The 14,776-nt window shown below is 38.8% G+C and overlaps 1 protein-coding gene across 1 annotated transcript in view; it reads right to left on the reverse strand.

Annotated features, from left to right (window-relative positions):
• The window catches only part of GALNTL6 (polypeptide N-acetylgalactosaminyltransferase like 6), a 463,044-nt gene that overhangs the window by 18,807 nt on the left and 429,461 nt on the right, over nucleotides 1–14,776 (reverse strand). Inside the window, exon 9 of the mRNA XM_005145519.3 lies at nucleotides 1,902–2,123. Coding sequence (XP_005145576.1) covers nucleotides 1,902–2,123 — 222 coding nt within the window. The remainder of the gene's footprint in view (nucleotides 1–1,901; nucleotides 2,124–14,776) is intronic.

Raw genomic sequence — 14,776 nt, forward strand, 5'->3', positions numbered from 1 at the left:
ATACCTGAATCACAATCTATTGTACTTAGAACCTCTGGTTAAGGATTGTTCAGCTGGCCAGAGAAATTACACATCTCATGATCACAGTCATCTAAGGACACACATGTATTGATGTGGAAGATTATAGTGAAGGAAGATCATAGTAGCAGTTGCAGCACCTGATGCAGCCTGACATCTACTGATAAAGTCCATGCCTCTTGGTATACATTAATCCCATAAAGTGTGGACAGCAGCAAAAGTAAAAGGTGAAAACAACTTTAACAGCAAAGGAATTCATTATTGACAAAAAGTAGCAAACAGTAAGACACAAGTAAACTGAATTTCCTTTGAACATCTGTAACCGGTAGCTTACAAACAGGACTTAAGGACTGCTACTATCACAGAAAGCTATTATTAAATTTGGAATGAGGTAATCTGCTTTTTAAAAAAGAAATTCTGAAGAACAGTAGAGGCACCTGTTTAGAAACCCCCTGCATGGTCCAGCCTTGACTACTGTGGATATGCACAGGTGTGAGGGGTCTTACATCAAATGTTCTGGTCAGTTTCAACTTCAGCCCCAAGAACACCTCCAGCAAAATCAGACAAGGACAGAAGTCACAGTACAGATATTCCTATGATTTTTTTAAAAGTAGCAGAATACGCTGAAAAAGTAAAGCCTTCTTTATAAATCTTAACAAATTGAGAGGCAAAAACCATCTGCATTGCCAAATTTCCATGGAGTGAATGCACTGTAGCTCCTTGGGCTAAAAGGCTACTGCAAATTTCAGCAGAGCTATGGAAGTAGTTTTCTGTCCCTGCACTCTTTGTGTTTTCATTTCTCCTACATAAAACAAAGTGTCAAAGCAAGATGTGCTACATCTTTCCTCTTCAGAGAGGACTGAATGCAGAACATCTTTGATCACAGGTGGATAGTTCCATCAGGCTGTTTGCTTGCTCCTACTCTGGAGTGTTGCTCAGATTCTGGCTTCTCTTTGGTGGTCTCCCCCCCCCCCCCCAAAGGAGAACTTGCATTTGTCTGCTACTGGTACTCAGTCATGACAGTACGCATAGAATGCAGATGAAAAGCTGAGCAAAACCAGTTCTTTTTTAAAAGAGAAGTATCCAGGCTTCAACTGTCATACTTGCACATGTGAGCAAAAGAGGGCAAACCTAACTCCCCCTACATACAATTGTCCTAGTAAGAACAGGAGGAGGTATGTAAGTGGATATGTAAAAAATGGGGTTGACTTCAGAGCTCCTTTTTACTAAAGTGATTCTCAGCATCTAAAATCATCTTGTGACATGCAATAATGAGTGCTACACATTCACAGAATCACAGAATCCCAAGGGTTGGAAGGGACCTCAAAAGATTATCTAGTCCAACCCCCCTGCAAGAGCAGGGTAACCTAGAGTACATCACACAGGAACTTGTCCAGGCGGGCCCTGAATACCTCCAATGTAGGTGTTCCACTCCCTTCATCATCTTTGTGGCTCTGCGCTGGACTCTTTCAAGCAATTCCCTGTCCTTCTTGAACTGAGGGGCCCAGAACTGGATGCAATTTTCCAGATGCGGCCTCACCAAGGCAGAGTAGAGGGGGAGGAGAACCTCTCTTGCCCTACTAACCACACCCTTTCTAATGCACCCTAGGATGCCATTTGCCTTCTTGGCCACAAGGGCATTTGTGTGCTCATTGTCTATGCATCTTATGGCCCAATACACACAAAATTGTAATGAACTCTAAAAGGGACAGCATAGTGCTAGGACATGATGATTTCTCATTTTAATGCCTAGTTCCAACCACTGTGAACTCCCTTATTAACACTACTTATCATAGGAACTAAAACTAGTTTCATAACTTTAATTTCCTGCAATATAAAATATTAGACTTACTTAAATTTGATCCAATTTGTGTATTCCTTACCTCTCCCCAGGCAGCAGGTGGAGGCTCCACAGGAGGGTAATATTTGGGGACATCCCAAGCCACTGCAGCCATGAACCACTTGAAGTCTTTACATTTCAGGTGCTTGCGAAGTTCCTTCTGGGCAGAGATATCACCAGTTGAAAGATGTCTATACTCAGGCCGTCGCTGATAAATGTACTCTGCGAACTCATCCATCCATGTCTCTGCCACACGCTTCAGGTTCTGCGCAGTAGAAAAAAAACAATAATTAATTTCTTCCTGGTTTGAGTGAATGCTGTTTCTAATGGTGAGAATTAAAAAAGGAAATTCAGTAGCCCACACAACTTTTAAGCTAATATATAACAATAAATGTATGTTATCTTCATCACAGTGTTAAGCAAATACTACAGTACATTGCTTTCCTGCTGACTTTATATGATATGGTCTTCAGTCTGTTCAACAAATTATTTTCCTTCACATTTTTTATGCATTTTCACATGGGTTTTTGATTAATGATGGATGTTGAACGGAAGTGTTCTTTCAGCTCCTCACATTGGTACCCATGCTTTTTTTCCTGTTAGTTCAGAACCTCCTAATGTGCTTGAATGGTTCAAATTACTCCTGATTTATTGAACTTTGCATTTGAAAGGCATCTGAACTTTCAGCTGTCATCATACTGCTTAATCAGCTAGCAATTCCTACCTAAGCTTTAAGGTCAGGTCTTACATGCATATGTATGGGGGCAAACAGTCAGGAGCTTGCTCTGTCCCATCTCACAGCTGGCTTTGCACTACCTTGGGACTGGAAGCTTTGCAGTGTTGATGTGATAATAAGCATGTGCAAAAGCATAGCACATAACCCTGAAGTGGAGCTGACCTGAAGCGAAGCAGCTCGTGGAATAGGTATGGCAACGTGTGGTTTCTGCAGTCATACTGTTGACATATATAATACTATTTCTGTTCCATTAAACCGAGTTCTGGCTTATGACCCACAAAGTTTATTTCTGATTGCATTTTACAGGAAAGAGAATTACCTATTTTGTTGCATAAGAACTTATTCAAATGATAATTATTTAAATTAGCTGTCACAAATTGGAAAATAAAATAATAATAGAAAAAGACATAAGGAAAAATCCTAAGTAGATGAGACTAAAGAGATATATTTTATTGGCATTTAACATCATAGAGTATGAAAAGCCTGGGTGCAAATTTTTCTGTATTCTTTTTGCTTTTAAAATTCCTCTCGCAACTCAATCCACAAAAATTCATATGCAGATGTTGTAGTGGAGTACAGACTTAGTCTATTCTGCATTTCCACAGCTGCCCAATAACCTCTTATCCCACCAACAGAGCAACATCTCAGTGGATGATATTGAGAAACTAGGGTGTTCTTATTGCTTTGTTTGTAAAAACAAGATAATCAAGTTTTGTAATATTCTTTTTATAGAACACTAACTGCAAAATGCTGAGATTCACTCTGCAATAAGCTGGAGGACAATATACATCTCATTATCATCAACATAAGGTAATGTTTCTTCTCAGAACATTCTCTGCATCTAAGTAAGCCTGATTCGTAGTATGATTTGCTTTCGAAATTCATTTGAAAATTCCTTTCCTGAATTTTATTAATCCATGCAAACTAAATGTCTCTGAACTAATAAAGCTTATCTGAATACAAAGACAGCAAGATACAGAACAAATAAAGTACTTCTATCTGACAGTGCAAGATAAGTTTCTCTGTGATTTCTTTCTGGGATCAAATATGCTAAAACCTGCAGGGACAGAGCAAGTAAAATTAAAGCAGTGTAAGAATTAACAACATTTATAGCCTTATTAAAAAATGGCTTGTGCTCCATATAAAGTTGACTGTCATTGTAATTTATCTGACAGTGGTATTTTAGTATTTAAAAAATATACTGTAAAACATACTATAAAAAGAACTGTACAGTAAAAATGTAGTAAAAACATTCTCTTAGGAAAGAAAAATTTAGAGTAACTCTAGCAGCAACTTACCCCATCATTACCAAGGGTAGACTCTGCTGGAGTGTTCTTTTTAGTTATTTGGCTGAACTAAAACAACTGCTTTCTGCTTTAGATTATTATAACTGAATAAAAGAGGAGTCCAGCAGAAATCTTGATACCACACCTGGTCATTAGCTCAAAATTCTCATTTGCCAGTGAAAACTTCTTTGTTTTCCAACAATTGTTTTATTTTTTTTTTTTTTTTGCGTGTGTGTTTGTGTGTGTGTGTAAACCCATCAAAAATTACATTAAAAATATAAATCAGTTCTTCCCACAATGCCCCAACTATAAGGTAAGACACTTTAGACAAATCTATTTAAAACTTTGTTCTCCAGTTCTTCAAAGACCATTTTCTCCATGGTATGCTAAAAATCTTCCCAGACCTTGCCAGATCCTGTAATGAACCTATATATTATTCTTAGCATGTTTATACACTGCTGTCATAAACTGAACCCTTATGAGGCAAACCTTTGAATTTCAATATGTTCCCTTTTAAAAATACAAACTCTTGATTTCCTAGTTCTAAATCTCCACACTATTTATGAACATGACTGCACAGAACTCTCTGTCCTGGAGTAGTGGGAAGCTCTTTCTGAAATTACCAGTTACCATGAAGCAAGTACTTAGCATCCAAGCACTTCAGTTTTAAAGATGTCTATTGGCTTCAGTTAGCATGGGTTTCTTATCCTTATTATCACTATACAAGTCCTGTAATCACACTTACTTTTAACATAAACATGTACAGACTAGTAGTAAAACTTCAAATTGCAGTTAATCCCTGTACTTGAACTGAACATAGTCAGGAAGACATGCTGTCCCAAAAGCTAGGCTGGTGCAACCTTGCACAATAAAGACAAACATCATTCACATTCCCATTTAGAAAATGCAAATCTAGCATGTTCCTGGAGTAAAAACACAGGCTGTCCAAGATGAAATGAGTGAACTCTTGAACGCTGTAAGATCCCTGGTCTGTTGCTGTCTAACAGCATGAAAAGCCACCCAATGTGAAGAACCTCCTAGGAATGTAACTCTTCTCTCCAAATGTCAGTGAACTGCTTGTCTTTTACTCATCACAACAGAAAGGCAGAGGACCACAACGAAAATGAGAGCTGATCTCTGAATACTTCAAGGCCTACTGATCAACTGACTTATTGTAAGGTAAGGATCTGAATTCAAGCTCTTTATGAGTCTCTCAGAGTTGCCTTTCCCGCAAGTTGGGTGAATGTCTGACATGGTGAAGAAAGGAGGATGGTCACTTCCTCCATACCTGAGCCTTAGGCAAGGCTAGACACAATCTGAGCATGTCAGCATATTAAACCCCAGGAGTGGGAATGGTTACGAATAGCTGCCAAATCTTGACAGACTCTAGCTGCAAAACAGGTGCTAAGCAGTTTGATTTTGTTAGGACTTTATTCTGTGTGTGTGTATAATGCTGCAGAACGCACAGGTCGAAGGAGTTTAAGAGACTGTCAGATGAGGTGGCATTTTGTGAATGTTTGATAGCATCATTTAAGTACCCCTCAGCCTCACAGTAAATCTAATCTACAATGAATTTAGAACAAAATAAAGGAGTTAGATTTGAATCTTCTTGATTTCTGTTTGTATGTAATCTTCAAAAGAAAACTCCTTGAAATACCAGTTTCTCAAATTGCATCAAATATCTTCATCAATACTAAGAATTAGTTTTGGGATATCTTTGTGGTTGATCACCCTTGCCTAGATTCAGTCTGAACACCTCATATATACACATATGGAAAGGAAAAATGAAACATTTTTACAACTGAAAACTGCCGTAGCTTAGCTTGGTTGTCAAATTCATTGCAAGGTTACAGATGTCCAGATTGCCTACCCTGGTCTTTAAATAGAAATAAAGGAAAAATAAAAATTAAATAGGAGCAATTATATGAAGATCAATTCAATATTAATCAGTTACATGATTGACACACAATGTAAGGAAATCGCAGGGACTCTGGATGAGTATCTGAGATGTTTCTCAGGACCTAGCCATGACAGACCAATGATAATTTGTTCTCTCTCTTGTATTTTCAGTGAAAATTTTCTGTACAAGACTGAATAAGGTTTAATAATATTTCAGTAGATGGATATTTCTATATGTCGGGGTGTGAGAGTTGGCACCAAAAAACTGTGAGATGCATACAAGAGGGATGGCAAGCACACTAACACTGACTCATCAGCTGCCATCAGTTGCCTATGCACGTATTCTTGATATAATTTTGTGCCACTTTGTGTTACGATTTTACTCTCCAGTAAATCCTTTATTGTTGGACTTACATTTAGACAAGTATTCCTTAAATTTGCATTAACTCACACATTGAAGACTGTGACTTTGTTTTGTATTTTCACTTGGCAATAGTCTACAAGACAGTAAGTTACAATATCATTGACACCTGGATGTCATGGTTTAACATCAGCTGGTGTCATGGTTTAAGCCCAGCTCGTAACTCAGAACCACACAGCTGCTCTTGCACCCACAAACGCCCCCCCCTCTTCCTCCCCCCAGCTCCCGGAGAGATGGGGAGGAGATGGGGAGGAGAATCGAAAAATGTAACTCCCACGGGTTGAGATAAGAACAGTCCAGTAACTAAGGTATAACACAAAACCACTACTGCTACCACCAATAATAATAATGATAAGGGAAATAACAAGGGAAGAGAATACAACCACTCACCACCTGCCAACCAATACCCAGTCCGACCTGAGCAGTGATATAGCCCTTCCAGGTAATTGCTCCCAGTTTAGATACTGGGTATGATGTGCTGTGGTATGGAATACCTCTTTGGTTAGTTTGGGTCAGGTGTTCTGTCTCTGCTTCCTCCTGGCTTCCCCTCCTCCCTGGCAGAGCATGAGACTCACAAAGTCCTTGGTCAGAGTAAACATTACTGAGCAGCAACTAAAAACATTGGTGTTATCAGTGCTGTTCCCAGGCTGAAAGTCAAAACCACAGCACTGCATCAGCTACTAGGAAGGAGAAAAAATGACTGCTGCTGCTGAACCCAGGACAGCTGGCAATTAAGCACCATGTGGCCCTCTCCCTCTTACCTCACCCCTGGTTCAATGGGGGAAAGAATTGAAGGGTAAAAGTGAGAAGACTCATGAGTTGAGATAATGTCAGCTTAATAAATAAAGCAAAAGCTGTGCGTGTAAACAAAACAAACCAAGGAATTAATTCACTGCTTCCCATGGGCAGGCAGGAGTCCAGCCACTTTCAGGACAGCAGGGATCCATCGTGTAATGGTTACTTGGGAAGACAAAACATTCCCCCTTTCCTTCTTCCTCCAGCTTTATATGCTAAGCATGACACCATATGATATGGAATATCCTCTGGTCAAACAGGATCAGCTGTCCCAGCTGTGTCCCCTCCCAACTTCTTATGCACCTGCAGTCTCCTCACTAGTGGAGTGAGGTGAGAAGCAGAAATAGGCTGTGTAAGCAGTGCTGAGCAATATGAAAACATTTGTTTTTCAACAGATTACTAGTATTATCAACACTGTTTTCAGCACAAATCCAAAACATAGCTTCACACAAAGTACTGTGAAGACAATTAACTCTACTCCAACTAAAAGTAGTACACTGGACCTCAATAAAAGACTTTAAATCAACTTGACTGGAGAGAGAGAGAGAGATAAATGCGGACTTCTCCATTTGAAAAGAGGACATTTTTCATGGACAATTTTGTCCCTTTCACTTTCTTCAGTGAGCAGGGAAGATACATCTCTCTGATCAAATGACTGTCCCTTCTTTTTAAGTGTGTAAGATCATCTGTCATTTTCAAGAGACATGATATTACTCAAATAAATGCAGTGAGAAGAAAGTAGATGCTGGCCATGAGAATGGAAAAGTGGAGTGAGGTAGGGACATGTAAAAGGACAGATTTATAAATATTCCCTCTAAACAAGGTTTAACTAGATGGGTCTTTGACATAAGAGAGTAGTTCCACATTTCATAACTGTTACTGGTATGCTGGCTTGCAATGACAGCAAGAGAGAATTCTGCACTGAAAGCCTGCACAGCTCCATCCTCCAGCTGTGTCTTTTCCAATTGACATTCCAGATGCAGCAGTAATTCCTGTTTTCAGCTTTTCCAGATGTTCTAAAGTAGATTTTTATTATCTTGTGGCACTAAAGCAGTGCAATGGTTGTATTATTGGTTTATTTTCACCTGCACAACCTGTCTGTTACATGCCTAACCTTTTTTTTCCTGCTTTTGTGCCTGTCTCACTGTTTATATGAAACCGACCTTGACTGTGATCCACAGGCTTTACTTTTGTCAATATTAAACTGTTACAGGGATGTTTGGATCCTGCAACAAGTTTCTGTTGTCAGAACATTTAATCTGAACAACCTCCAGGAAGCTGGATGTCACCAGCTGGTGTAGTCTTTTCTATTATGATAGTAATTTCTCTCATCAGCCACAACAACAAAAATCACTTTCAATTATACCAATCAAATATGAATCAACACAGCACGTCTGAAGCCTGACTGCATTTCAGTTGTAAAACACAGAGGATATAACTGTTTATTTGCCAAAAATAACACAACAGTATCTGCAACAACTGACATATTAATCTCTTTTCCTTCCTAGTAAAATTCCAGTGGGGTTACATTCACCTCATCTACATAATCTTCATCATTTATTTTTCTTATTGTTTATTTTCTGAAGCACAGTGTTGCTATCTGAAAATGGGTGTCCTGCTTACTTCTGGAAGCAGATGAATATTATCTGGCTGGAAGGAATAGAATAGACAATTTATTTTACATAAAATGTATTTAAAAAGTGTATAGGGATCCAGCCAGCCAAGACAACCATACTTTATGTTTCTCTGGAATACAGGTAGCATAATGTCACAATCAATCATCATGGAGGAGGAGAACAAAGTATGACTGGAGGAACCCATCTGACAAGTATAGATTAGTATGATGGAGGCAGCAGGGTACAAAACTCTGGAGCACTCGCATGGAGAAAAATGGGACCCTCAATTTCATGCAAAGGTCCTACCATCAGTGTTGGAACAAAGCCATCTATCATTTTATTGTATTTCTGCAGTGAAAGCACAATACAACATTTCCTGGACACCAGTTACAGCTTTGTGGTGTTCAGGCCTCAATATCTAAGCTGCCCACATCAGTTAAGTCTAAATGGGGATTTTCATCCCTTTCCCTTTCTTGCCTAACTCCCTTTTAATTTAGACAGTACTAGTGTTTGTTAGTCTTTCCCCCTCTTGGGCATTGTATTTTGGTCCTTTATGCTTAACTTTGTTTAAAACTTAACTGGGTTTCATTCCAGCAACAGACTATTTTTGTGTTAAAAAAACAACCCCCAGACCAAATAAAGAGATGTCTGCAGGCAAAAAGGGAATCCTTCTCCATGGAAGAGAGTATGCTAACTAGGTGACAAAGCTGGCGGTGTGTTTAAACAAATCCTGTAAGAATTAGCACAGCTGGCAGAGAAGCAAGAGACTAGCTATTCTCAGCCTGTAGCGTGCAAATACCTAGAACTGAAATTCCACAGATGTAACCTACAAACAGCCAGGATTTCATTCTTTCTGTACAGGTTTTCATCTCCACTGCAAAAACAAACAAACAAACAAACAAACAAACAAACAAACAAACAAAATCCCAGTGGTGTACACTTTGGCAAAAAAAGTGAAATAAAGCAAAAAACCCAGCCCACTGACTAAAGACTGCATCTCTGCTCACTGGCTCAACTTGAGGCCAGCCTGCAGGGCTGGGAGGGCAGGGACTGGCACAGTCCCTGGAAGGATGCTGCCTGCCCACAGCTTTCAGCCATGTGTCTCTGCAGGCTGGTTGCAGAGGAGCTGCAAAAAGCAGAGTGACAGTGTAACATCATCTTCATAGATTTGTTGGCTACTGCTGTGCTTGTTTTACAGACCCATACTCTGGGGGCACATACAGACCACAACCAACCTCTGCAGCTGGGCCTGGAACAGAGTTTGGGGGTTTGATTCCGAATAGATTTCTTTAGCCATGTAACTTGGGTTCCAGTGCTAGCCTATTGAAAGACTCCTGTAAAGCAGATACCACCACTTTGATTTTGTTATTGCCCAGAAACATCTAGCTCTACATCTCCTTTGTATTCCTTTTGGATAGCTAAGCTGACTGTCCTGTTGCATTTATTATTTCAAAAGTAAAACTTCTATTCAGATTGGAGAAAATATAAAAAAATACATTTTAAAAAATTACTTTGACTTTCTTGTATTCAAGGATTAGAAGACATTAATGCAAAGATTTTCTTTGGTAGATGCTCTCTTTGAGGTCTTGGTTTAATAAATTTTAACAATGAATTTATAAATCTGTTAAATAAAAAGGAATGGAAACTTAAAAGCTGTGTTATATAATCATCATAATTACTATGTCATAGCTGCACTGTTGCAAGAAGGTGATTCTTGCTTGATTCCTGAATAATTTACTTATTCTCATATGATATTTCAGCTGCTTACTGTGACTGCTGAATCACAACTGACTTTGTGCTACAGTCTTTTGTGTTACAGAGTGACTGGGAAAGTGCAGCAGTGTTTAACAGCACACCACATCTATTGGTTTGCACCCCGGTCATGACAAAACATAGCCATCACCTAACTGATTCTGCTTGGCTCTTTAACTTGCCTGGAAGCTGAAAAAAAATGTGTTCATGGGCTCCTTTGAGAAAATCGCAGACATTATCTGCAGCTGGAAAGAAAATAAAGAAGACCAAACTGGTTGTAATATTAAAGGAAGTTCTGTCCAAAATGCAAATACGGTTACAGCACTGGGTGGTACAGCAATTTTCTTTGAAGATCCTTTTCGAAGCGGCATGAAAAGGATGAACAAATGGTGCAGGTGGGAATTTAAACCCAACTTTATCAGCTGAATTCCTGAACCCAAACTTGTGCAAATTCCAATTCAGAGATACTGTGTAATGAGGCACGTGTAATCCTGCTTGCGCCTGCTGGGTCAGAGGATCACTGTGCTCTGGGATCCTGTGTGCTGGTGTGCCGGGAGGAGTTCAATTTAAGGTTAGGATTCACCACACTGCTGGGTTAGCATCCAGACTTGAACTTCAGTGGGATTGCCCTTCCCTTCAGAAAGGCCCAATGCTCTAATGTTTCGTAGCTAATACTAAAATGATGTGTAAAATATCTGCAAATGAGAAAAGATTTATGTAGAATCATAGATTGTGCTGGGTTGGAAAGGGCCTTAAAATAATCCTGTTTCAACCCCCCTGCCATGGGCAGGAACACCTCACACTAAACCGTGTCACCCAAGGCTCGTCCAACCTGCCCTTGAACACTGCCAGGGATGGAGCATTTATCACCTCTCTGGACAACCTGTTCCAATGCCTCACCACCCTCACAGTAAAGAACTCCTTCCTTATTTTGAATTTTCTGAATTCATCTCTGCATATCCTGTGGAGCTTTGGTAAATTTCTTATGGCTTTTATAGAATCACAAATAGAAACCCTTCCCTCCAGTGGGAAACTAGGTAAAATAAATAACAAACTAAGGTACACCTACAAGAAAAAGCTACTAATTTAAAGATTTTAAAGTCTAATTTCATAGGCAACTGGCTAAAAGAAAACAGCTTAGCTAGAATTGTTAAAAAGGAAGCAAAAATCAAGAATACCACTAAAATAATCCAGTAACACAATTAGAAATGTTTAATATGGCAACACCTTGCATAGGACTTCAAGATTTTGGGGTTTGCTTTCTATATGTCTTACCTAATATAAACAGGGGAAATAAGTTATTAGTCACTGTAGTTTTGTGCAGAGGTTGACAGGTTTGGAATGAATGAAAAATTATGTGGTGCTTCCACATCATAATGTGGAGTCAGTGTTGACATCTGCATGCCCATTAATCTTGATGCCCAATTACCTGTAAATTGAAGACTGACTGCATTTGGCAAGCAGCAATATCTTCAAATGTCTCCACACAAAAATATTCAGCTTTTTAATCTGCATTTGGCAGTCACATTCTGTTTTATAAACCTACTATGCATGTTTACAGCTTGCTTTCCCTTTGCTCTGTGCCACCAAACAGTTCTACTGACAGGATTTCATAAGACGTTTTTCAGTTAATGGGGTATGTGTCAGCAAAAACTATATGCAGGCTTTGCAGGTCTTGAGTGACAGATAAGAAGGTAAGAAATATGATGAAAAGGACACAGAAAATTGATGTCATGATACATACCACTGTGCGTGGTACACTAGTGGTTACTTATTGATGGGGAGGCAGAACAGAGTTTTTGACAAGTCTCTCCTTTAATAAAGCATATATGATCCTCATGCCAGGTTATAGCTCTTTAAAAATATATCTAGATCTGTCAGGTGTTATGTAGCTGGTTGAAACTGTGTTGAAACTTACTGGTAAAAAAATAATAGAAAGGTGAAATCCCCAGGGAAGGTAAAATGCTCACCTTAAGCATTATTTTTAAGGGCAAACATAAGGTGACACAGCTTGAAAGGAAACCTATGGCGTGATTTGGGCTATGCCTGAATTTGTCTAAAAGCTCTGTCCTCTTTGCGACTCCATATCCTATATAACAAGTTTCCATATCCTTCGTGCTGCTGCTGTGGGATAGAATGGGAGAATCTGTCATTCTTTAACACAGTATCTGTACAAGGTTAAAGAAGGGGCTCTTGTGATCATTTATACAATCACAACAGGGCTTCATAGGGCTCATTCCTTTATGAACTGCATCTCCAGCATCTGTCTTTACATACAGAAGACGGAAAAGGATTTAGCAAAAAACCTCTGTGGAAACTACATAGTAATGAAAAGTATTGCTTTTGGCAGCAGGAATAATACTTCCAGATATTCTTGATGTGTTATTCATTATAGACTTGAACAGAAGGGAAGTTTTAGATAAAATACTCATAAGAGCTAGACTATAACCTTTCATGATGTAATATAATGTTTGAAGGATAATGCAAAGATAGCTGAAATATCCAGCCCACTCTTCTATGTACTCCCGTAGTGTTATTTCAGCTAAGAGCTCCATTTAGGGCACTTTATTTGGAACACAGGCTGTCTGTATCAAAGGGACTGACACACAATTAGTATGTCCTTTCTTTTAATTTTCTGGCTTGGATGAGGAAAAGAGAGTATTTTTAGTTTTAAAATGACACACAATTTGATGAGTCAGGGACCAAACTCTCTCTTCCTTGGCTAGTTATTGAGATAGCCCCAAACACTAAAACATACACGTCTTATGCTCTTGGCAGCCTTGATGAAATGTATCCTAACATCAATTATTTGATTTAGAATATTGTAGTGGGAAGAAGCTGGGAACCTTAGAATTTCCTTTCAGTGATAAATATATGCTAGAAATTTACGTAAGCATCATGTTTTGAAGCCCAACAACATATAAGAAAATATCTATTATCTGAATGGAAAGGATAAGACCCTCTCTACCAGCAAACTACATCTTTTCCCACAAGATGCAGTCACTCTGTGCATAGGCTAAGAATTCATTTTTAAGGCTAGGAATGTTTTTTGGCAATATTTAATTACAGGTTTATTGAAATCAAGATAAATTAAATACTACAGGGAGGCTGCAGGCTGTGGCTACCTGATGGTTCTAAGTACTCACAGTGCCTCCACAAAAGCTAGTTAAGTGTTGAACTGCACGAGATGCTAGTAGTCCAAATAGAAATGATCCTATTTTGCTCCTGCAGATAATGCACAAGACAGCATATTCTCTAATGGGATACTTTGTGTGTAAGAGAGAAAAATAGAGACTGAGTTTTAGATTTCTTATTTCAAGTAGCGTGTGATTTTTGCAAGGGATACCATAAATGAAGCAGTTTCTTTCACCCAGTCCAAAAATCTGGATGGGGAAACTGATATTACACAGAGCTATACTGGGGGAAGATTTTAATCTCACAATTTAGTCAATACAGTTTTTGTCACTATCATTAATGTCACTACTAATACCATTACTGTATTGTGCTGTCACACTGTCTGCACTGGTGTTCTTTTAAGGTAAATCCTTTCTATCTAGCCAAGTGTCAGGCAGGCAGCACAGGCAGCCTCTTTCCTCTGCTCCAGTTAATACAGCAAGCCTTGTCCTGTGGTGCTGAAACCAAGAATATCTTCCCCTTAAAGCAAGAGATTTATTCTGTTATTCATACTACATTTTCATTATTAAGAAAAAATATGATTCATAAAATATTACCCTATGGCAATATTCAGATTTTAATATTAATGCCATTTTTATAAAAAAACACCCCAAACCTTTAAACCAGAAAAGATTAAACTCAAGCATGAATAAATACTAGTGTCTGCCCAGAAGCTACATCTGTGCCCTTTGTCTCTCATCTTTTGACATGCTGTGAACATCTCCAGAAAGTTGCAGAACATTTTCTCTTGAGCACATCATGGATATGGATGTGTTCAGTAGTCCTTCAAAAATGTCTAGAGGTCTTGTGATTTCTCAGTCACAAGGCTCCAAGCTGGCTGTATTCCACAACCAGGTTTTACACAATAATTAGGCAATCACTCAAATCACTGTTACTCAGTCCTTTTGTCTCAGAAAACATCTCTTCTGTGATATCCTGCCTGTTTAGTTGACCAGTAGAAAATGTGACTGGAAACACTGTGCAATTTGAGAACTATAAGCCTTAGGTTATTCCTAGGTTATGAAATGTTTCTCAGCATGAAACGTGCTTCTATGCTGAGATGTCAACCCTGTATTTTTAAGCTTCCATTTTATTCTTGGCAATTTTATCTCTGGAAGGCAGCATAACTTCAGCAATTACACATCTCATTTCAGAAATATAGAAACCCATTCAATTTTCCATTTTAATGGTTTACTGGAAACTAGTTCACAGGGAATAAGGAGACTGATGGTGAATGAA

The sequence above is a fragment of the Melopsittacus undulatus genome, chromosome 7 (assembly GCF_012275295.1).
Source record: "Melopsittacus undulatus isolate bMelUnd1 chromosome 7, bMelUnd1.mat.Z, whole genome shotgun sequence".
NCBI lineage: Eukaryota > Metazoa > Chordata > Aves > Psittaciformes > Psittaculidae > Melopsittacus > Melopsittacus undulatus.